This window comes from Lactuca virosa, chromosome 4, assembly GCF_052849685.1.
Source record: "Lactuca virosa cultivar CGN04683 chromosome 4, Lactuca_virosa_CGN04683_v6, whole genome shotgun sequence".
Lineage (NCBI taxonomy): Eukaryota > Viridiplantae > Streptophyta > Magnoliopsida > Asterales > Asteraceae > Lactuca > Lactuca virosa.
This window is the reverse complement of record NC_136429.1, coordinates 528,184,988-528,208,538: the sequence shown is the minus strand read 5'-3', so window position 1 is coordinate 528,208,538 and position 23,551 is coordinate 528,184,988. Positions and strand designations below refer to the sequence as shown.

At 36.1% G+C, this 23,551-nt stretch overlaps 4 protein-coding genes and 1 pseudogene across 4 annotated transcripts; 1 reads left to right on the top strand and 4 right to left on the bottom strand.

Annotated features, from left to right (window-relative positions):
- Positions 1-2,134: 2,134 nt before the first annotated feature.
- On the bottom strand, positions 2,135-3,005 carry LOC145103735 (uncharacterized). The gene is made up of 4 exons (XM_079041007.1): positions 2,863-3,005; positions 2,583-2,688; positions 2,399-2,482; positions 2,135-2,272 (listed from the first exon to the last, which is right to left on the bottom strand). The coding sequence occupies exons 1-4, from the start codon at positions 2,926-2,928 to the stop codon at positions 2,208-2,210; spliced, it is 321 nt and encodes a 106-aa protein (XP_078897133.1). The 5' UTR covers positions 2,929-3,005; the 3' UTR covers positions 2,135-2,207.
- Positions 3,006-9,274: 6,269 nt separating this feature from the next.
- LOC145107155 (uncharacterized) lies at positions 9,275-10,849 on the bottom strand. Its single transcript, XM_079044011.1, has 3 exons — positions 10,229-10,849; positions 9,775-10,117; positions 9,275-9,708 (listed from the first exon to the last, which is right to left on the bottom strand). The coding sequence occupies exons 1-3, from the start codon at positions 10,847-10,849 to the stop codon at positions 9,275-9,277; spliced, it is 1,398 nt and encodes a 465-aa protein (XP_078900137.1).
- A 418-nt stretch (positions 10,850-11,267) lies between these two features.
- LOC145109507 (S-adenosyl-L-methionine-dependent methyltransferases superfamily protein) lies at positions 11,268-13,793 on the top strand. The gene is made up of 4 exons (XM_079046678.1): positions 11,268-11,471; positions 12,022-12,541; positions 12,759-13,006; positions 13,377-13,793. Exons 2-4 carry the CDS (start codon positions 12,093-12,095, stop codon positions 13,622-13,624), a joined length of 945 nt encoding a protein of 314 aa, XP_078902804.1. The 5' UTR covers positions 11,268-11,471; positions 12,022-12,092; the 3' UTR covers positions 13,625-13,793.
- A 742-nt stretch (positions 13,794-14,535) lies between these two features.
- LOC145107154 (transcription factor MYB98 pseudogene) lies at positions 14,536-16,574 on the bottom strand (annotated as a pseudogene).
- Positions 16,575-17,775: 1,201 nt separating this feature from the next.
- LOC145109505 (DEAD box RNA helicase family protein) lies at positions 17,776-21,983 on the bottom strand. The gene is made up of 9 exons (XM_079046677.1): positions 21,800-21,983; positions 20,854-21,205; positions 20,630-20,737; positions 20,482-20,550; positions 19,733-20,002; positions 19,168-19,518; positions 18,811-19,088; positions 18,389-18,718; positions 17,776-18,263 (listed from the first exon to the last, which is right to left on the bottom strand). The coding sequence occupies exons 2-9, from the start codon at positions 21,178-21,180 to the stop codon at positions 18,059-18,061; spliced, it is 1,938 nt and encodes a 645-aa protein (XP_078902803.1). The 5' UTR covers positions 21,181-21,205; positions 21,800-21,983; the 3' UTR covers positions 17,776-18,058.
- Between the last annotated feature and the right edge of the window lie 1,568 nt (positions 21,984-23,551).

Sequence of the window (23,551 nt, the reverse complement as noted above, 5' to 3'; positions counted from 1 at the left end):
TTTACAGCTCCAACTCGCCGATTCGGGCCTTTCGACTCGCCGAGTTGGTCCCGATCCGCGTCCAAGATTAAATGCCCCTACTCGATGAGTTTCACACCCAACTCGCCGAGTCCAAGCACCAAAACCCTGAAATTAACTAAATCAAATAGCTACCTGGAACAGGTGTTACATTACTATTCATGTTATTGTTGCATCTGCAGAACAAATTTTTTCAAAATTAATGATTTTGAAGTCCTACTTACGATCTATAATGACTCAATAACGACTTAATGGATTGGCTTTGATGACAATTGAGTGTAACATGTTGGATAAAGTTACTTATGAAGATGTTATTGAAAATTTTATTTCAACGGATATTAGGAGGATAGCTCTTTTCAAGTAGAAGCCAGTGTCTTTTTTATGTATTATTTTGAATGAAAATTTAATGTTATGTATTTACAATAGAAAAATAAAATATATAATTTTTTGCTTAAATTTTGAGATCTTTCAAAATTTATGGCCTATTTTTGTTAAATCGCACAGGGTCTTCAAAATCTCGGGGCCGGCCCTGATAATATCTTGACCACCAGTTGACTTCGGCATCACCACATGATCAACAAACGATCTTCCATCTCTGAATCTGCCATTAAACAATTCCTCTCCTATTCTTGATGATCGATGTACATGTTCTCTTGTATTGGTAGTATTCGGGGCTTTCCTTGGGTATTTTGAACGATTCACTCCATCATATTGTATGTTGTTCCATACTTTCTTCGACTCACCCACATCGTTAACGCCTATGTATCACACAAAAACCATAGTTCTTGCCATTCCTTCTTACCTTCTGATGTAGATACACGTCTACCACTTTCCCATGTCGTTCAAAGATCTTCCGAAAACCGTATTTCCTCATTGCAGGCGGTATGTTGTTCACATAGTATGTTGTTATTGTTATCTTGTCATTCCTTGAGTTTCTAGCGCCTGCAGTCCGACTTCGGTGAACTTCCGTCCACTGCCCATCACCGTGTTTGTTCATCTTCTAGAGAGCAACTTTACGTACTAGTATGTGCCTATGCAATAATGATATTGATGATAAAGTAAATACTGTTTTACCGAATATTAATATTCTAATCATTTGATAATTTATTATGTTTTATTAGTGGTGCTGTAATAAGAAAGATTTTGTAGAAATAAATTAGTACGATTTTATTTTCACGATTACCAATTTGTTTTTTCATTTACAAGTGCATCATTAGTTCATTATGATATACATCACTAGTCCATATACACAAAAAAAGAAGTTACAAATATGTAACTCATAATCCGGTCGGTTCCTCTTCAGATTCTAGTATGTGATTTTTCTTTGTCTGATGTCATTGATGCCTAGCACATAGATGAGTGGTGGCTGGGGAAGAGAATCCAAGGGAACAGATTTTGTTCCCATTAGATTTGTTATGAGTTCATCAAGAGTGGATTGATAATATTTAGGTATCTACATTAAAACCATTGGGACCATTATAAAATGACTAAACATGCCACCTTTTGTAAACTATAGGGACCGATTGTAAAGTTTTGTCTAAAATTTATTTAGTGAAACAGTTATTGTTTTATTGTTTATGTTGGGATTTTTACTGCTTGGATTTATAATTGATGTAAATCTATATAGTTCGATTTCCTAGTGGAATTTCAAACCTTCTTTTGATTTTCAGTGGAGTAGGTTTTGGAGTTTTTGTATTTTTTGCAACTCAATTTCGGAAGAATATTGATCTCAGTCGTGTTTTAGGGTTGATTCATTGTAATGTTTGTAACATTGGGATGAGATATGAACCTAACTATGATCCTTGCAATGCATTTTATTATGTCTATTGATTTGAAAATCAATGGTCAAAGTCATTCTAGCTAAAACAAAAAACTTCAAATCTAAAAACTACTTCAAGTACCGGTTAACAAAAACTCTTATAGTTTTGCAAATAGACTTAATTACCTATAAAATCATGTTTTAAATAAGTTATTTTATGTAATTTTATATGTTTTAAAAGCTTTCAGCTACCGGTTATCAACTAGTTTTGATGAACACTCCATTAATCGTAGATTAAGTATCTTAATGAGAGGCGATGCTAATTTGTTAGAAAACGAAAAATCTTGATTTATTAATGTCCTATAAAATAAATTGCTACAAATTTCATGACAAATTGTTACAAAATCATTTATGACAAGCTATTAACTAATCATCTCCTCAACAATGTTTGTGTTCTTCCATAACAATCGATATCATTGGTCTCTTGTGGTTGTCCTGGAACATTTAAATCAGAACACAATAAAACAAAAATAATGAGAAAAATATGCAAAGTTGACTTTCAGATAATTTAATGTGTATATATAATAATTGATCAAACTCATTATACATTAATAGACTTACCATTGAGCACGATATTGCTTGGTAAAATAGAACGTGAGTAAGCTTGAAAGAATATCTTATTCTCTTTTAGTAGCTCTTCCCATACTATATTTGTATTTTCAATATTAATATGTACACTTATTAGATTATACAAATAGAAAATTATTTGTAAAAATACTACGTATACGTATAATGAGTTAATTACCTGTAAACGTGACAGTTGGATGGATGTTTGCATGCTTAGCGAGTGTCCTCATGCAATCATCTCGACCCATACGAAAGAGTATACATCTTTCTATTAAATGATGTACCTGTAACATCAAATATTTCGCATATAAATATTATTTTTTCTATAAAGTTAATAAATATAATGTTAAAAGATATAATTTATGTGAAATCTCTTATGGGTACACAACTTTATGTCAAAACCATTTATGGAAAAACATATGTATATATGCAATGTATGTATGTATATGTATACTCACGATTTTAATGAAGCCTTGAGGTTGACAATGTAAGCATGGGAGCTTATGGCTTTGAATCCTTCTCATATCTTTTTTCTCTTTTAAGTGATATCTTTCACACGCATTTATATGTGTGTCAAGTAATAATATCTTGTCGATCTCACCAAAAGTTCAATTAGTTAGATATTTGTTGTGTAGATATTTATTTATTTTAATATAAAGTGGTACGAAATCTAGTTATCCATAGGGATATCTAAGTGAAGGGCCAAAATAGCTCGGGAAATCTATTAGTGATAACTGATAAGTTTCTAGTCTACATTATTTGGACTTTTCTTTGGATGGACCGAGTATGATGATGTCCCCATATACCATGAGCCCAAAAGACTGATTTATAATAGGCAATGTAGTTATTAGTAGGCCCATCGACCTATGATACACATAAGCCCAATAAAGCTTCATCGAGATTTGAGTTTAGACTGTAGAACAGTAGAAGTGAGGAAAACTTGCAATTCACAATTACTTTTTAATAATATAAATAATGTAGTTTTTTAGTTTATCGAAATAATAAATGAAAAAAAAAAGGAAAAAGGGAATAATTTAATTTATCAATTTTGAAGACATAATCAAAAATTTATCAAATGTCTAAAATAGTCACTGATTTAGCAATTCATATGTAGAGATCAATAAATGAATTGAGGACAAGGAAACGTCGTTTTGGTATGTGAGAAGTTTTATTGAGCTGCAAAATGGGTCGCGAATGGTCCCCATAATGTATTTTTTTTTTTTCATCTTTCTTTCATATTTACATTATTTTTTAGATAATATGATCAATATTTAGCAATTCATATGTGAAATCAATAAATAAGCTGAGGACAAGGAAACATTGTTTTGGTACGTGAGAAGTTTTATTGGGCTGCAAAATGGGTCGCAAATGGTCTCCATAATGCATTTTTTTTTCATCTTCCTTTCATATTTACATTATTTTTTAGATAATCTGATTAATATTTAGCAATTCATATGTGAAATCAATAAATAGGCTGAGGACAAGGAAACGTCGTTTTGGTATGTGAGAAGTTTTATTGAGCTGCAAAATGGGTCGCAAATGGTCCCCATAATGAATTTTTTTTCATCTTTCTTTCATATCTACTATTGCAAATCAAACAAAGAATTGAGAAAGAAGTTAACATTTTCTCATTAGATTCAACATCTGAAGAATACATTGCTTATATACATCTTATTAAGCTGCATCATCTATTCTAACATACGCCTAAATAAAACGACGTAGCTTCACATAATAGAATGAATAACTAACTAAACAGCCCTCACACTTCTTAATAGTCCCAATATCCCTCCTCAAGATGGACGCTTAAAAATATTTTTAAGCGCCATCTTGGATAAAATTGGAATCATCTTTGAATAAAGTAGGGTTTTGTGAATATGTCAGCAAGCTGGTTAGAAGTATGAATAGGCATTAGTTTGATGATACCTTCTGTGATTTTTATCTCGAATGAAATGGCAGTCAATTTCAATGTGTTTGGTGCGTTCGTGAAAAATGGGATTGGTGGCAAGTTTTATAGCTGAATCGTTATCACAAAAGATGAGTGTTGGTTGTTCCAATTGAATATTAAAATCACGAAGTAATTGTCTCAGCCAAATGATTTCACTTGTAACAGACCCAAGTGTTCTATGCTCTGCTTCAGTAGAACTTCATGATACATTGCTCTGTTTCTTTGATTTCCATGAAATCAAATAATCTCCAAGAAATACACAAAATCCAGTCACTGATCTTCTAGTATCAATACATCCAGCCCAATCCGAGTCACTAAAAGCTTTGAGTTGAAGAGATTGTTTAGCTGAGATAAAAAGACCTTGACCTGTATTTCCTTTTAAAAATTTGAGCAAATGATTAGCAGCTTGAAGATGAGAACTTTTTGGATCTGAAATAAACTGACTTGATCTGTGTACAGTATATGCAATGTTTGGTCGTGTGATTGTAAGATACAATAGACGACCAACTAATCGGCGATATTGGGAAGGATCTTTAGGAGGCTTTCCTTCAAATTTTGATGATTTTTGACGAAGATCCATTGGGAAAGAAACTGGTTTAGATGCTAACATACCAGTATCTTGTAGCAAGTCTAGCACATATTGTCTTTGAGAAATAACAATTCCTTCAGGAGATCTAGCAATTTCCAATCCTAGAAAATGTTTCAATTTTCCCAAATCGTGTAGTCGAAAATTTGCACTCAATCTTTGTTTTATTTCATTAATGGCATCAATAGAAGAGCCAGTAATGACTATGTCATCAACATAAACCAAAAGAGCTACAAAGTTGTCACCTTTTCCTTTGACAAATAATGAAAAATCAGCTTGTGATTGAGTGAATCCTTCAGAGATTAGTAAACTTGAGAACTTTGCATACCATTGCCTTGAAGCTTGTCGAAGCCCATATAGAGATTTCTCAAGTTTACAAACTAATTTTGTAACACTTCGTTTATTTATTTAATAAATAAATAAATAAATGAACGAATAGTAGCCCTAAAATAAATAATTATATGTCAAAGGTTGGTCTCGAGGAGTTAATTGTCACACTTTAAGAGATTAGGGGTTAAAAGAGTAACATATGGACTTTATTTGAAAGGATCTTGAAGAATGGGGGGCTGTTTGGTAAGTATTACACTCAATTTGTAAGGAATTTTAAGGCTGAGGGTTAAAAAGGTAAAATTTGGATTCTTTTTGAAACGATTGTAGAATGGAGGGACCATAGTTGTTATTATGGGAGAGTGTCTTGAAGGAGCCGTGTATATAACCCTAGCTTCACCGGTTTTAACCCTAACCCTACTACTTTCCCTTCAGCCGTCACCTCCCTCTCTCCATTGCTCAGCCGGCCTTCTTGCGGTTTTGATCAGCCAACCACCACAGCGACCACTGAAGCCAACCACCTCCTTCCATGGACGCCGACGAGCTACTGCCTTGCCTTGAAGCGCCAACCCTAGCCGCCAGTAATGATGTGAGAAATCGGAAAGACCGCCATGAACGCCGCCACCGACGACAGAGAACCGCTAGTTGGCACCATCTCGTTACGGAGGCCGGGGAGCAACACCGTGGTTGTCATAGTTGTTGTTCACGGTTGAAGAAGCATAAACCTCTCGCCTCTCCTCTCGATTTTGTTCGCTGCTACATCGCCACTGCCGCTCCTTAGCGGCCAAAAGGTTGATGTCACCGCTTACCACCGTGGGATGGAGGTTAAGTCCACGAAATCGCGAAGTTGTCGCCGCTATTGTCCGTCTCTTGTGTTGCCGTCTTCGCCACCCACCTCAGTGGGTGTTGGGTGTATCTTTCGGGCAAAAAGGAGCGTGTGTGCGTGTATAGGTTGTGTCCGTGATGGGAGAAGGTCGTCGGAATGTTCCTTGGCCGGGGATCTGAAGAAAAACCACCGCCACCACCGTAGGGTGGTGGCTGCCACCATGTTTAGCCGCCTGTCGCCATAAGGTGGCTATGTGTGTGTGTAGCTTAGTGTGTGTTTGGGTGTGTTCGGATATCGCGTTGTAAATTGTAACAAAATGGAATAATGAAAAGAAAATCTGTGACCACCACCGGCCGCCGTGTCGGGTGGCAGTGTGCTTTGCCTCGTTGTGTTGAGTCGTTTGGGGTGCTTGAAACCCTAATTGGCCCAAAGGAGCCCTAATGGGCCCAATGAGGCTTAATGGGCTTAATAAACCCTTATGGGACCAATAAAGCTTAAAGGACCTAAAAGCCCAATCATGTGACTAATGAGCTTAGTAAAACCCTAATGGGTCCAGTGAACCTTAATGGGCTTAAGGACTTGATTGTGGGCCTATTGGGCTAAGATGGGTTGGAAACCCTAATTAGGGTTTGGAAAACCCTAAGGCAATGAAACCCTAATTGAGATATTAAATAATAATCATTGGCAAAGATTAATCTAAGCAATATTGGACTTAATGGATTAAGTCCTTAGAGGATTAAGTCCTTAATGGGTTAAGTGAGAAACACTTAACCCTAATCGTCATTTTATGTGAAACCCTAATTTCACTTGGGTTTATTGTTGGGCCTCTTTATTGGGCCTTGATGATTGGGTTATTAATGGGCCATCTAAAGTCAAGCAATTGGACTAGAATAATTTAATGGGCCTAGGGTAAGGCCCATGTAAGGGGTTTGGGCCCAATTTGGAAAATTGGGCCATAGATGGGCCATAGTTTGGGCCTTAATGATTATATGATGTTGGGCCTTAGAATAAGACCATGTATAGGCCTGGGCCCAATTTGCAAAATTGGGCGATGTGTTAGGCTTTGATTCCTAATTGACTTTGGGCCTATGGATTGGGCCTTGGACTTGAATAAGCCAAGCTTGGGGTAATGTAGTAATTATCCAAGGAATGTACTTATGGTTATGTGTTGGGACCCAATTATTAATTGGGTGATGTTTTGATATTGACAGATCGGGATTCTGTCATCCAACAGCTGGGATTGTGTCTATGGGACTTTAGCAGTGTGAGGTGAGTTACCTTCCAGTAGAAGTGGGTCTAAGGCCACAATGCCGGCCCACTATTAGAGTTGTTTGGTAGATGACTGTCTTTGTGATAATCATCTAGGTTGTTACTACCTGATATGTTTATATGTTAGCATGATATGACGTTATGTGTTAGTAGTAGTAGGGGTGAAATAGTCCCCGGATACCGGTTGCAAGACACCGAAGGGGTAGTTAGTATCCATGCATGCCTAGCAGTATGTTCATGATATGTTATTATGTGGTAGTAGTAGGAGGTGAAATAGTCCCCGGATACCGGTTGAAAGATACCGAAGGGGGTAACTAGTACCCATGTATGCTTGGTAGTATGTACATGATATTTACTATGTTGTAGTGGTAGGGGGTGAAATAGTCCAGAATGGCTTGACATGGGTAGGTCAGTACCCCAGAATGGCCTGACATGGGTAGGTCAGCACCCCAGAATGGCTTGACATGGGTAGGTCGGACACCCCATAATTGTCCGACAGTACGTATGTTGTATGGTATGTGGTACGATAGGGGAATTCACTAAGCTTCGTGCTTGCGGTTTACAGTTTTGGTTTCAGGTACTTCGTTTCAAGGGAAAGGAGCCGGCTTGGTCGTAACGCATCACACTATGTTTTCCGCACATGAGATCTTTGGGATTACACTTTGATATTAATTGATGATAACATGCTTTGATTATTGACACTTTGGCTTTGACATGGAATGTTATTACTGACAGATTTATACTTATGGTTTTATAATAACTTATTTAAAAATGAAAATTTCGGCCTTGAATTTTGGGATGTTACAAATTTTGTTGTTGAATTAGTTGAAACATAAGGATTATATCCTTGAGGGATCTGCATATACACTTCTTCTTCTAATTCTCCATTCAAAAAAGCATTGTTCACATCAAGTTGAACAAGAGGCCAGGAATTTTGAGCAGCAATTGTGAGCAGCAATTTTACTGTGACTAGTTTCGCAACTGGAGAAAAAGTGTCCAAAAAATCAACCCCTTCTTGTTGATTGTATCCTTTTGCTACTAATCATGCCTTATATCTCTCTATTGTACCATCAGCATTCCTTTTAATTTTGTAAACCCATTTGCATCCCAAATTAAGGCTTTCGATCAGGAGGAAGGGGTACAATAGTCCATGTATTGTTTAGTTCCAATGCATGTAATTCTTCATCCATTGCTTGTTTCCATTCAGAACGTTGAATAGCTTCTTTAAAAAATGAAGGTTCTTGTTGAGTGGTTATGGCATAAATGTATGCTTGAAAAGAAGAAGACAACTGTGAATATGATAAAACATCAGATAAAGGGTATTATGGGGATTTTGCTGTTTTATCAACTTGAACAGAATTGATCAGTTGACAATGATAATCATGAAGATATGAAGGAGGATTTATGTGTCTTTTGGGTCTTGATATGTGTTGATCTGATTGTGGAATGGGATCAGGGGTAGTTTGGGTATTTTGGGTATTCTGTGAGTGTATGGGTGAATTTATGGGTGGATCAAATGTGGAAATAGATGGTAAAGGATTTGGAAGAGTATGAGAAATGAAAGGGTTTGTATGTATAAGGTTTGAAGCATTTTTGAATGGAAATATATCTTCATGAAAAACAACATCTCGTGAATTAAAGATTTGTTTTGTTTCCAAATCCATTAACTTGTAGGCTTTCATCCCCTGTGGATATCCAATAAAAACACATGCTCTTGCTCTTTGATCAAATTTCTTTCTTTGGGAAAATAAAGTGGATGCGAAAACCAAACAACCAAAAGTTCTAAGTTGTGAATACTTTGGTTGTTCTTTGTATAGCTTGAAAAATGGTGAAACATTACCCAAAGACTTTGAAGGAGTTCTGTTTATCAAGAAAGCAGCTGTGGATATGCAATCAGACCAATATTCAGATGGCATATTAGCTTGATAATACACTATCAAGATTCTTGATTTTATTTGAAGACGGATGACCTAATCTTTCATGCCACCTTTGAAAAGTAACAACATTAGCTCGAATTTGTGATTCGCCCCCTTGTAAAATGTATAATCCAGCTTGAACATCACCCTTGCCAATCACATTCTTGGTCTTGATCTGTCGAATCATAGCATGATTATAGTATAGTTCTACCATTAACTGCTTATTGTTATCAATTAACATTGTGACAGAGATCAAATTTAGCTCGAATTGGGGAACAAATAATACCTCCTTAAGCAACAAATGCTCATTTATTTTGATATCTCCCATTTGATTTACTGGTATTAAAGATTGATTCGGTAATCTAATTCTGGTATTAGTAATGTCCTTAATGTTTGTAAATAACTCTTTGTTATTACATACATGTCTTGTAGCTCCTGAATCCAATATCCATACATTTGATTAGAAATAACCAGAATTAAGAGTCATGATGTAATGATTACCTGTTTGAATCGAATGAGAGGTAGAAACAGTATTAACAGAAGCCAATTTCCCAAATAATAGAGCAATGATTTGTTGACATTGATCATTTGTCAAGCCAGTTACAACATCTTGCACCATTTGAGGAGACTCGTTGGATAAATTTCCTTGTGAAATTGAATTGTTATCCATAGCAGCATTAACACGAGAATCATTTGAAGAGTTGTTTTGTGACCTATATCCAGGTGGAAAACCATGAAGTCGATAACACTTTTCCTGTGTATGACCAGTTCTTTTGCAATGAGTACAGTATGGAGAATCCTTCTTGTTATTTTTGTAATTGTTCTGATAGTTGCGATTCTTGTTCTGTTGATTGTTAGCACGGACATTAAAAGCAAGAACAGGTTCATTTGTTGAAGAAATACCTATGTCTCGCTACCTTTCTTCTTGAATGATCAATGAAAAGATCTTGTTAACAGAAGGTAATGGCTCCATAAGCAATATCTGACCTCGAATCTGAGAATAACTATCATTCAATCCCATAAGAAAATTCATAGTTTGTTCAGCTTCTTTTGCACCTCCACATGTACATTTACCACAAGTGCAATGATGATTATAATTTGCCAATTCCTCCCATAGAACTTTCAATTTTGTGTAATAATTGCTGACTGAATCTTGACCTTGCATAAGATTCATAAGAGTTCTCTTGATCTGAAAGATTCTCGGACCATTGCCTTGTTGAAATCTCTCATGAAGTTCTTTCCATATGTCTGAAGCAGTTTCGAGATAGATGATTGAAGCAAAAATTTCTTTTGAGGCTGCATTTAGAATCCATGAAATAACGATGTTATTATTTCTAAGCCATGACTTCAATCGCTCTGCATCTGCTTCATTAGGTTTAGGCAAGGAATTGTCAACAAATTCAAATTTGTTTTTTGCTAACAGCGCAATCTTCATGGATCGACTCCAGGAAGCGTAGTTATCTACAGTTAAAATTTGTGATACAAGTATGGATCCAGGATTATCATTGTGATGGATGAAGTATGGATCATTCGAGAATTGACTAGAATTGCTTGAATTAACAACTTCTTTAGCCATTCGATCAATTTTAACAAAACAGGGTATGATGAAAAACGAAGAAGAAAGAAAAAAAAATTCAGAGAAAAGAATGAATTGTAAGAATCAAAGTAATCGAAGCATAATTTCTCTCTGATACCATATTGCAAATCAAACAAAGAATTGAGAAAGAAGTGAACATTTTATAATCTGATTATTCAACGAACATCATATCATCTATCATAAATGATGAGAAATGTTTTAACTTTAACTTCATGTTTATTAATGTTTGTAGTTTAACAAATCTATTTGTTTTGGTTTAGTTGGTTAAATTCTAGACTTCTGAAGGGTGAAATTGTCAATTGTCAGTAGTGTGAGGGTCAAGCAGTACATCACATCATCATGAACCCTAAACCCTAATATTTTAGGAGAAAGAAGAAAAAGAACGATATCAGTCCTGAAAGAGTGTTTGAAATTGCTATTGACTTATTTACTTATTGAAGTTCAAATGACCTATATACCCCCAAAAATATAACCCTCGTTAACAGCCCCCTTCACACACAGCTCGCACAACGTTCACCTGCATCTTTATCGCCGACCCTTCTCCGCTCCAGACCTCCGATTTCCGGCGCCGGCTGTGGTCTTCTCCTTCTCCGATCACCTGGTAAGTCCCGCATTCTTTTTCTGGTTTGGTAAGCACATGCTTTTTTATTTTCTGGAATCGATGGTGCACATGATTTCTTGTTAGATTTGAATGTAGAGGTTAATTTCTGTCTGACTCCTGGTTTCTGGTTTAGTTTTAATCCCAATGTCTTTTTCTGTGAATCGGTACACCTTCTGTATTCAAGCTAAGTTTTTTTTTTTTTTTTTTTTTTGGGAATCAATGTAAGCACAGGTTACTCTGGATACTGCTAAGATATTTTTTTGGTCGATTTCAATTATACACAACCCATTAATATTTAACTATAATTGATTTTGTTCGTTTACAAATCACAACGATTGAATTTTGGAATTCCATTAGTAGCAATTGATTTTGCACAAGTATCGAAGGTATTACACCATTTTTTCTGAAAACAGAAGCAAGAAATTTACATTTTACTTTATAAGAAACGTAAATAAGTTGTTAGACTATTATGAACAGAATCAATCTAAGTTTCCAAATACTCCGTTTAACATCAATGAACTTCAGCTAGTTTTCGTTTTCTTTTGCTTAGCACATAGAGGGAATCAATCATCATTCATCACATTAGGATTCAGTTACTAGTCTGTTTCACAATTTCAAAGGATGTTGCCTACTGATCCTATGAAGAAGTTATCATTCAAGCGACACATTAGTGATGGAGATTTGGTTATAGTATACGAAAAACACGACAACATGAAGGCTGTAAAAGTATCAGAAAAGTCTGTTCTTGAGAACCGATTCGGTGTTTTCAAGCATTCAGATTGGATTGGGAAACCATTTGGCTGCAAAGTGTGTAGCCACAAGGGTGGATTCGTTTACTTATTAGCTCCAACTCCTGAGCTATGGACATTGGTTTTAAGCCACAGAACTCAAATTCTTTACATTGCTGACATCAGCTTTGTGGTCATGTACTTAGAACTGATTCCTGGTTGTGTTGTGCTTGAATCTGGAACTGGAAGTGGATCTTTGACAACTTCACTAGCAAGAGCCATTGCTCCTACTGGACATGTCTATACATTTGATTTCCATGAACAGAGAGCTATAGCTGCTAGGTAAGACCTTTATACATTTTGTCACTTATACAGGGTCTGTTTGATAGTTGCTGATTGAGTCAGACCCAACTCTTATCAGACTCAGTAAGAGGCATATCATATCAGAGGCTTCTAACTGTGGTATCAAACAGTCTGAATCTGATTGAGGCATATGGAACAGGCCCATAGACTCTTAATTTCTTGTTAGACTTAAGATATTTTTTTTGTTGCAAAACAGAGAAGATTTTGAGAAGACAGGATTGAGTGATTTGGTGAGTGTGGGAGTGAGAGATATTCAGGGTGAGGGGTTTCCTAAAGATTTAATTGGAAGGGCAGATGCTGTCTTTTTGGATCTACCTCAACCTTGGCTTGCTATTCCTTCTGCTGGAGAAATGTTGAAAGAAGATGGAGTTTTGTGTTCATTCTCACCTTGCATTGAACAAGTGCAACGATCATCTGAAACTCTTGCATCAAATTCTTTTACTGGTATGCTCTTGTACAATGCATACAAATATAGCACTTTCACTTCTTTAAAACCTTAATAAATAAGATTGAACTTTTTATACAACATTGCACTTTTAATCTTATAAGTATTAAAGCATTGTACTTTGAAGAATTACCCGTTTATAACATTGTACTTCCAAAAAAAAGTTATTATTAAAACGTTGTGCTTTGAAAAGTCTATCCGTTTGCTTTGTATTTGGATGACATTGTTGTAATTGGGTAAATCTCTCAAAGTACAATGATGTAATAGGAAATAACAAAAGTGAGATGCTATAATATTAATAAGCAAATAAATGAAAGTACGTTGCTATTTCTTGCATGCAACCTAAACATACATGTTGGATATATGCAGATATAAGGACATTTGAGGTCTTACTACGCACATATGAAGTCCGAGAAGCAAAAATGGATCAATGTCAAACTCAAACTGAAGAAGGGACTCCTGGGGCCCGCCCATTTAAGAGAAAGCAACGTGCAAGTGAAGCAAGTCATTGGCAAGCGGATAATTCGGGTTCCCCTATGGTCATGGCTAGGCCTTCGGGTGAGGCAAAAGGCCACACGGGGTATCTAACATTTGCTAGACTTAAATGTATTGCATGAATCATGATGGCATAAGCCTAAGAGGCTTTTTCTTTTTGACTTAATGGAGTGAATGAGTTATGCTTTTAATCTGGACAACCATGCATGGTTGTTTCTTTTTTACTTAATCTAGACATATGGGTCAAGCCAAAATTCAAAAACTTGGCTTATTTTGCCGGCTACAGCTATACATGGTTGATTCTTTTTTACCTAATCTAGACAGAAGGGTTAAGCCAAAGTTCAAAAAGTTGGCTTATTTGGATAGTTATACATGGTTGTTTCTTTTTTACTTAGTCTCGACATATTGACTAAATGGGTTAAGCCAAAAAAAACTTGGAGTAATGTATCGAGACACTGACCCTTTGCCTATTTGTCCGCCTTTTTTTTCCGAAACTCCTCTCATTTTAACATTGATAAATATTATGAATAAAATTGTCATTTAATCTTATTCACATGATTTATTCGATCAAGAAATATACTTTATGTATACAACATTTTATCCATATACTTCACACATACATGACTTAATTAGGAAAACAAACCTTACGACTAAGTTAATAGATACATGTATCTAAATTTTTGTAGTGAGCAGTCATTTTTCAGCTTTATTCGATATACATTACAAAGTTCAAAACTTTATCTAATATAAGTTCAATAAATATCATAAAGTCCAAAGCTTTCTTCAATACACATCACAATGTTGGATTTTTTATTTGATATTACTTGATCTTTGTCAAGTTTGCTAAGAAAATAAAGGATTTCATTGTACAGTGAAGGCAACAATTTATCCCATAGTAGTAGTTGCATTGGTAACAAAATGAACTTCAAACACAATCTTTTATCCCACCAAAAGGGGATAAAGACAAAAACAGAAATCCTAATATGTTAATGAAGTCCAAAAACAAGAAGTTGAACTAAACCCCAAAGAAACACTATTGATATAGCATCTCCAAAAAATCCATCTCCTTCTTCAAATCAAATTCCAAATGACTAGTCAAATGAGAGGACACCTGGTCAAAGTCAAAGCTACTCTCGTTGACCATTGACCAACCCGGCACATAACCCTGCATAGCACCTAAATTATAGTCCTCTAATGAAAACGATGGCATGGCATTCACATCGGATGAAAAGCCCATCTGCATAGGGGCAATTTGGGCATCAACATTTGTGTCGTTATTTTGTTTGATGTTGTTGATTTGATCATCAGATGAAGAAGAAGAAGATGAAGGGACACTTCTTATGTATTCTTGCAAAAGGGATTGGTATTTAGGCTTGCCACGTCTTCTAGAAGATAATTGTCTTCTTTTTGTTGCATTCCAATGATTCTTAATGGTGTTTTCACTTCTTCCAGGCAATCTTCTTGCTATTTCTGACCATTTGTTTCCAACTTCTTTGTGAATTGCTATCAATAACTTGTCTTCTTCCTCAGACCATGCATCTTTCTGCAAATATTTGTTTGTAACATGGTGAAACGATACCATAATAACTCATTTAGATGCATTTGACATCCCAAAAATTTGTTATAAGCAAGAAATAACAATGTACTTTCGTTGATTTGTTTATTATAGCGTCTTACTTTCATTTTTTTATTTAAGTATTGTACTACTGATAATCACAAAAATAACCACTTTATGATGTGACATTTAAAAATGGTCCTTTTATGATGTGACATTTAACAAATTGACAACTTTATGAATTAAGAAATACCTCCCCACCACAATAAACCTTAACAAATTAAAACAAATTTAAAAAAAAAATGCTAGAATGTGGAAGGCATACCGTGATATCTGGCCTCAAATGGTTTTGCCATCTATCTCTGCATTGCTTTGCAATCCTTCCAGGAAGCTTTTCAGCAATTTTAGACCATTTGGTATCCCCATGCTGCTTCACCAACTGCACCAACAACCTGCAAATGTATTTAAAATAAAACTTTATGAGAAGAAATTTAAATAAAAAGAAAATAAAGGAAACCAAATAAGCCTTCAGGGTTGCCTCATAAAAACATTTGTTCACCTTCATGGTGGTAAAACAGCTTTAGTAAGAACAACCATTGGATCTATAAGTTAGTTTCTTGTCAATTTTTTCATTAAAAAAATTATTTTTATTTATAACCAAATTTTATATTTTGAAGATTATAGAAAGTATAAACACTATGGTTTATTTTTTATTTTTTTTAAAACTAAAATTTCAATAGTCTTGTTATTTTTTTTATTTTAAGATTATAAAAAATATCAAATATATATATATATATATATATATATATATATATATATATATATATATATATATATATATGGAAATATCAATCTAGTAGTGCCATGTGGAGGAGAGGACGATTCGTCTGCTGCTTTTTCTTTTCTTTTTTATTATTTTAATTTTTTTGTCTTATTAGTTATTTCTTTGGATGGGTTTGATGTTATCAACAGGGTCTATGCGATTTGTTTGTAGAATGTTTTTGGAAAGAATGAAATCAAGGTAGAATCAAATAATGAAAACTGAATCATTTTATATTTTTAATTATATAAAAGGGTATTTTGGTCTTTTACTTAGAAAGAAAATGGAATCCTAGGAATGGTGAAACCATCAAACATGAAATTGGAAGTAATATGACGGAATTGAATTCCCTCCATTTGGCAACCAAACATGTCAGTGGAATGGAATCTCGAATTCCAATTACATCCACAAACCAAACATGCCCTTAAAGTTTTACATCAACTAGTTGGATCAAAATTCAAAAGGTGAGGGGAAGTTACCTGTCTTCATCAGAATTCCATTGTCCTTTAATGATTACAGGTTTCCTCCAACCTTTATTACTACTCTTCCTTTTTGCCTTGTTCTTCCTACAATTTCCTTTCTTTTGTCGCCCACTTTCACCACTTGAGTTCAAGCATGAAACCTCTGTGGGTGAGTTTCCAAATGTTGTTTCAAACATCTGAAGATTGAACTGCTGAACAAATGTTGCTTGATCCATTGATTCCAAAGACTTCAAATTTTTTGGGCTATCAATATCATGTTTGAATCCGTCTTCGACTTGTGAGGGGTTGAAGCATATAAAGAAGAGATCAACTCTTTTAAGTAACAATTAAGTGATGAAGCTTGATATGGATTAAAATTAATATAAGAATGAGTAGGTTCCAAAAAGAAAGGATTTTGGTTGGTTATTTGCATTGAATTAGGAAATTTATGATACAAATTATATGTGGTTTCTATAAGAGAATTGTTAACTAATTTATTTTGAAATATACCATATTCATTATGGTGTCAAAATTTGCATTCAAGCCCTAAAACAATTATGATAAGTTGCTATGACATCAACACTTGTTTATAATTCATTATCATTTCTACCTTTGATGTCAACCTGAATTATGTCCTCGTTTACATGTGGACTAGTTTTTAAAACTGTATTTAAATATTAATTTTGTTTATAAAGTTTTCAAAAGATCTTGGACAGAGTATTTCACATCAACACAACACGACGATGTGTTCAATATCTACTCCAAAATAGCCTTTTTAACTTGTTACCCAACTATCTTTTGCCAATGCTAATGTGCTTGGTTATGAAACTAGAATTTACTTTTAAGCTACTTCTAATTTATCTATGACTTGAACCAAAGACCTGACTAGTTAGCATGAGGATTTCAAATATACATCAGTCACGTCAATGCATGCATTAAATGTAATGTGAATATCTGTGTGACAAGCAGACATGATTAACGGTGTAAGTAACTCCGTCTTTAAGAGATTCCAATCCATTCACTTGGGTTTTGGCCACTTTCATTCTCTTCATTTTAGACCGAGAGAATATTGTACTGTTTATAAATATATTATAAGGTTTCATATTAAAGGCTAATCTGACTAATCGTCAACCAACTATTTTATATATTCGTATTTCGTATTCAGTCACTTTTGTATCATTATGTCTTGATATAGCCGACCCATCAACTTGAGAGACTTGTTCGCTAAGAAGCTTCACATTAATAACAAAGTGCTTAAATTGGGCATTAATAGAACAAAAGAAAAGTGGTGAATCTATCTATTATTACATTCTCATCATTTATATAACTTCATAAAGCGTAACCTATTTTATGTAATAAAATAAGACCAACCAAATTATTTTTTTTTCATTATTTTCTATTAAAATAAAAAAGATACAGAAATATGGAGACACACAATTGACAATACAACAGCATCCAACAGTTGCCTATATATATGTATGTTATATCGACCAACCAACCATCGTTATAAAAAACTGATACATACTTTGGCTAAAAAACTTGAACATCATCCATCTACTGGAAAACTACAATAATCTTCTCTTTTCTTTCCTCTAATTCTTTTTTTTTTCTTTTTACCATAACAATACACATAGCAACACCCATCCAAAAAAATAAACAAAAAATAGAAGAAAAAAAAAAAAAAAAAAAGGAATAAAGTTTGGTTGTCCACATGACTACATTACTCTCGAATCATACCTTCCTCCTCTTCATCAACACCGGGAGCACGAAAGCGAGGCCGGAATCCATTTTTTGGTGCTAAACCAAACCTTTCAGGGCTACGGCTTCTGCTGCGGGCCCTACCACCACCACCACCCACATTGCTTTCATCAAAACGTTTATGACTATTATTATTATTGTTATATCCACCACCAATCCTGTTGTTGCTGTAATCCAACAATAACAAAAACACATTACCAAACAAGTTTACATTTTTCAGTTTTGGTCGCAATAATCTTTTTTCTTACAATTCTAGTGTAAATTCTTATGCAGTGTTAATTAGTAATAATACCTGTCACGGCCTCCACCACCACCACCCCAACTACTCCTCCCACCAAAGCCACCGCCACCGCCACGGCCACCACCACCACCAAAACTAGAACCAGAACCCCAGCGGTTAAACCTGGCGCCTTTACCACCGCCACGTGCCGCCATATTCCGAATCTCCACCGGGACACGTTGATTGGAGCCTTCCAATAATTTCACAAGTTCCGAAGCATGCTTTGAATCTTGATCACCAAAAAACGTATAAGCCTCTCCAGTGGCCCCCGCCCTCCCAGTCCTTCCAATCCTATGCACATAGTCTTCAACTCCCGTCGGAAAGTCGTAGTTAATCACCACCCTGTTACAACAAGGGTAAAATTGGAAATAAGTGCATATCAATTAAGACAATCCCGACTTCTAAAAGAGTAAAATTGGAAATAAGTGAATAACCTGATGTCTTTGATGTCTAGTCCACGAGCGGCAACATCGGTGGCAACAAGCACGGGGGACTTACCGGATCGAAACTGATTCAAAACATAATCGCGCTCGCCTTGAGATTTGTCTCCGTGAATAGCAGCAGCAGAAAACTGGCGGGTCAAATTGCGTGCCAGCTGGTCACACATCTTTTTTGTTGAACAAAAAATGATGATTTTTGCCCTTGGTTCTTGTGATCGAAGTATTTGCTCCAATCGTTTGTGTTTCTCCATTGGTGCCAATACCTCAATATGCTGCAACCATAACCATATAAAAATATTTACAGGATATGTCTTTTTTTGACTAAATGGGTTAAGAAGAATATTATAGTACCTGTGTAATAGCTTTGTTGGCAACGAGTTCATCTACGTTTCCGATGTTGACTTGGATAGGGTTGACCAATAAATCTGCTGCAATTTTGCGGACCTCTTTTGGCCAGGTGGCAGTGTACATGAGGGTTTGACGGCGTGTGGGGACCATGTTGACTATTTTTCTTATTTGAGGTTCAAATCCCATGTCTAACATACGATCAGCTTCGTCCAAGACTAAGTAAGTAACCTGACTTAGGTTTATTCTTCTCATTTCTATAATGTCATTCAAACGGCCAGGTGTCGCAACCACAATGTCTGTCCCACGATCTAACTCCCGTAGTTGTGGTCCCTTTGGTGCTCCTCCGTACAAACACTGGAAATTCAAACATTTAACAAAGGTTAACATATGCATCAAAATTAATCACAATCAAGTCAACAATAGTGTCTGTTTGGTTAGATGGAATGGGTTAGTATTAAATTTCATGATCATGATTGTTCAACAACTGTTCATTCCATTCCATCACACAAAACAATCTGAATGACCATTCCTTCCCTGAGATTATTATTTGACAATTTTGGAAACATACCGTGCATAGTATCTTTGATGATTTCCCAAACTTTATTGCTTCAGCTTGAATCTGGGTAGCCAACTCTCTTGTAGGTGACAAAACCAAAACAGTGGGACCCATTTGACGATTCTTGTAGACCCTTTTAAGATGAATAAACCCCGGAATCAAGTAACCCAATGTCTTCCCAGAGCCTGTTTTTGCAATGGCTACTATATCACGGCTTTGAAGAGCAACAGGCCATGATTGTGCTTGTATTGGAGTGGGGGATGTAAACCCTGCCTCAAGTACCTGGAATAAAACCAAAGAACCAGCAACCTCCATAAAGATATCTGATTTCATAGCATCTGGAAGAATCCAATAAGATTCCGGAAGTTTCCAGAAGGATCCGGAAGGAGGAGGCCTCTTCTTTCAGTCGGACCAAACTGGCAAACAGAATCACCACCATCCACGACCATGGATGATTCGGAAAGCCCTTTTCAGAAGATTGGTCCACCGTATAAGAGTACTCCACATTACACCAGATTATATGCAATGCAACCCCTTTTCAAGAGAATAGGGTGGCATCGCGTACGACATTTAGCCCCTTCCTGGAGCTAATATCGCACCTGGGAAAAAAAAGTAAGAGATGGAAAAAAGTGAACATGAGTCTGAAAGTTTATGGAACTTCAGAAATCACAAAAACATTGCAGTGTACCTACTACTTCAAATAGGTTGCACAAGATAATGCTTAATCACCATGGACTGCATAAAAGTAACATAAAACATACCTCTCTAAGTAACTCAGATGGAAAACCAGTATCTTCAAATGATGTAAAAGGTGGAGGCACATCAGCTCCCTAAAAGAAAATTGAAAAATAAAGTTAATCGCTATGAACCTGAGCAGATAAACAGTGAATAAGATTTTATGTTACTTACAGTTACAGTTATCTCATGGCGCTTACGATAAGCATCAGGTGATAAACCACTTCCACCTGGTCCAGCAGCAACTGTCCCATTTGGGGCATAAGACCCAGTTCTTGCACTCTGACATAAGATGAAAACATGCCATTCATCAGTTATCTAGATTCCAGAATAACACAAGATAACAGACTCACTACATGAGTAAAAGATGATGTGTGTAACATTAAAATTTGCCATACCTCGTAACCTCTTGTTCCAGAAGAGAGCTTTGATCCACCATTGCTGTTTTTACCATATCTATCATCATCAATAAAACCGTTCTCTTGTTTTGAGGATTGTTGGACCTGAACTGAAGAACTTATAGCTACTGAAGATGACTTCTGTTGCTGACTTGAACCCTTAGACCCTGCTGAGGGCTTCTCATATTGGGTAACATTAGTTACTGGATTCCAATAGTAGTGATACCCAGTGGTTCCATCAACTAAACCTTTCCAAGGTTTTGGAAGGCTGGGGTCTTCTGGGGCATAGCGAGGAGCTGGAGTAGGTTCAGTTGTGGTAGCAGCCATATCACAAAACCAATGTCACTACTCACTACACCAAACAAAATTCTTGATAAGAAACCAGGTTGGAATTAATAGCATAAAAAAAAACACAAAGTTATATTTAGTCACATGCTGATGCTGCACAAAGACTCGAGAAATCAGGTTAAAATTCAACACAAGCGTGATTTCTAACACAAACTTCACTCACGAAGTAATATTGCACGACTAACATCTCAAATATATTTTTCCAAACTCATCAACGAGAAGACATGGAGTTATACATGATATGTCAGGATGAAAATCTTAATGAGAAAAAGGGTTTATGTCTGTAATAAAACGTATTCAGTTTTAGGGGTTCGTGGAGTTATACATGAGTATATGACATGTCAGGATGAGAAACTCAAGGAACCAGGTCAGAAATCCGTACAAGCATAAAGTTTAAAACCGTAAGACTAATACCTTGAAGATACCAGAATCGCTATAGAAACATGCAAAGTTCAGATAAAACCTAATTCGGAAAAGTTTGTGGACATAATAAACCGTATTCCGTTTAGGAGTTATCCAAAAAAAAATCAAAATCTGACATCAGATCTGAGACGCGTTTGTGAACCCTAATATGAAATTAAAACAAAATTGAAAGTACCTGAAGGCGTATCGATAGGAACGGGTAAATCAGCGGATGATTAGGTTAAGGATTAAGAGACGCAAACCTCCTTTTCTGCGATAATTTTCCTCTCTCGTATATATATGGAAATACGAGGCAGGAAGAGAGGAAAACACGCTTTGAATGGAGGAAAAGCGGAAGGAAAGAATCTGGCTGGGAAGGAGGAGATATTTATAGCGATACTATATAGTAAGTAGGGTGTATCAAGCCAATGCAAAGCACTTGACTTTAAGTCGGTGGGATACAAATGAAATTCTATGACCTACCGCATTTACCATCTGTTAGGCCCCACAAATGTTTTTATCCGGCTTAAAATTGTATTTTTGTTTAAAATTGTTTGGACTGAACAAATTCAAAACATTTACTTATTCCAACATTTAAAACACACACACATTCATAAATATTCAAGAGCATTTTCACACACATTGAAGAATAAACACTTGTTGTCGCCATTATTTGTCACTACCACCACCGTCGGCCACCAGTGTCTGCCACCACTACCACCGCCAACCACCACAATCCTCCACCATCGGACATGGCACCACCGTCAGAAAACCCATCGCTGACCACCATTTTCCCAGTCGATCTCTCTCTCTCTCTCTCTCTCACACGCACACACACACACTCACACACACACACACACACATCTCCCGGATCTATTAAAGAACGAATGTTGTTCTTAGCTGAAGTTTTTCATTGGCGGCGCCAGCGGCTAGGGTTTTGCTAAGCGTTTCGTCACTACCATTTCCATTAGGGTTAAGTTTTTGAGCGGTTGGAGGGTGGTGGCGGTGTCGTATGTAGGAAAAAGATAAGTGAGAGAGATAGATCTTCATAGCAGCGAGGTTTTCGCAATGGATCTTCATAGCAGCGATAGTGAGGGCTTTCACATCGACGGAGAGAGAGAGAGAGAGAGAGAGAGAGAGAGAGAGAGAGATCTGAAGCAGTGATGAAACCCTAATCAGAGCTAGGGTTTGTTGCAGCTTCGGTGACCTCGAGCTTCATCTCTATTCTTTTTTCGTCTTTTCTAGATTTCCCCCGTATTGATTATTCAAGATTTCTCCCGTATTTTTAGTTCCCCTTACCAAGTTGACAAGAAAAAGAAGTGAAGTTTGTTTGGGGACAATATCAAGAAGAAGAATTTGAGATTTTGAAAAGGAAGTTATGCGAAGCTCCGGTGTTAACTTTGTCTGACGGGACGGAAGATTTTGTGGTGTATAGCGATGTGTCGGCTAAAGGTCTTGGTTGTGTTTTGATCCAACGTGATAAGGTGATTACCTATGCTTCTAGGTAATTTCAAGAGGTTGAGATGAGGTATACGACACATGATTTGGAATTAGCAGTGATAGTTTCTGCCTTAAAGATTTAGAGGCATTATCTATTACGTCATGCAGTGCAAGTTATACACTGATCATAAGAGTCTACAACATATGTTTTCATAAAAAGATTTGAATATGAGGCAGCGAAAGTGGTTAGAGTTGATCAGTGATTATGATTGTGAGATTATTTATCATGTTAGTAAAGCGAATGTTGTGGCGGACCGTTGATCTGTAAGGCGCCAGAAGTCCGTATAAGAGGGAGATCTATGAGAATTGAGTTAGTGTCCAATCTTTTATAGCAAGTTAGAGTGGACCAAGTGGAGGCGTTGAAACCCGAGAATGTTATGGAAGAGAAGTTGCAGAAAATTATAGAGTTTAAAGAGAATGACTGAGGGTTGAAGACGTTCAAGAATAG

Excerpts from the sequence above, each read along its gene's own strand:
- LOC145103735 (XM_079041007.1), bottom strand. The coding sequence starts at position 2,928 with ATGAGAAGGATTCAAAGCCATAAGCTCCCATGCTTACATTGTCAACCT. Across the intron at positions 2,483-2,582 it reads TCCAACTGTCACGTTTACAG|TATGGGAAGAGCTACTAAAA; the intron begins GTAATTAACTCA and ends ATACAAATATAG. Across the intron at positions 2,273-2,398 it reads AAGCAATATCGTGCTCAATG|GACAACCACAAGAGACCAAT; the intron begins GTAAGTCTATTA and ends TAAATGTTCCAG.
- LOC145107155 (XM_079044011.1), bottom strand. The coding sequence starts at position 10,849 with ATGGCTAAAGAAGTTGTTAATTCAAGCAATTCTAGTCAATTCTCGAAT. Across the intron at positions 10,118-10,228 it reads TTATGGAGCCATTACCTTCT|AACAAGAATCGCAACTATCA; the intron begins GTTAACAAGATC and ends AACAATCAACAG. Across the intron at positions 9,709-9,774 it reads CTCTCATTCGATTCAAACAG|GAGCTACAAGACATGTATGT; the intron begins GTAATCATTACA and ends TATTGGATTCAG.
- LOC145109507 (XM_079046678.1), top strand. The coding sequence starts at position 12,093 with ATGTTGCCTACTGATCCTATGAAGAAGTTATCATTCAAGCGACACATT. Across the intron at positions 12,542-12,758 it reads CAGAGAGCTATAGCTGCTAG|AGAAGATTTTGAGAAGACAG; the intron begins GTAAGACCTTTA and ends GTTGCAAAACAG. Across the intron at positions 13,007-13,376 it reads TGCATCAAATTCTTTTACTG|ATATAAGGACATTTGAGGTC; the intron begins GTATGCTCTTGT and ends GGATATATGCAG.
- LOC145109505 (XM_079046677.1), bottom strand. The coding sequence starts at position 21,180 with ATGGCTGCTACCACAACTGAACCTACTCCAGCTCCTCGCTATGCCCCA. Across the intron at positions 20,003-20,481 it reads CATCTGAGTTACTTAGAGAG|GTACTTGAGGCAGGGTTTAC; the intron begins GTATGTTTTATG and ends GTTTTATTCCAG. Across the intron at positions 18,719-18,810 it reads CTAGACATCAAAGACATCAG|GGTGGTGATTAACTACGACT; the intron begins GTTATTCACTTA and ends TTGTTGTAACAG.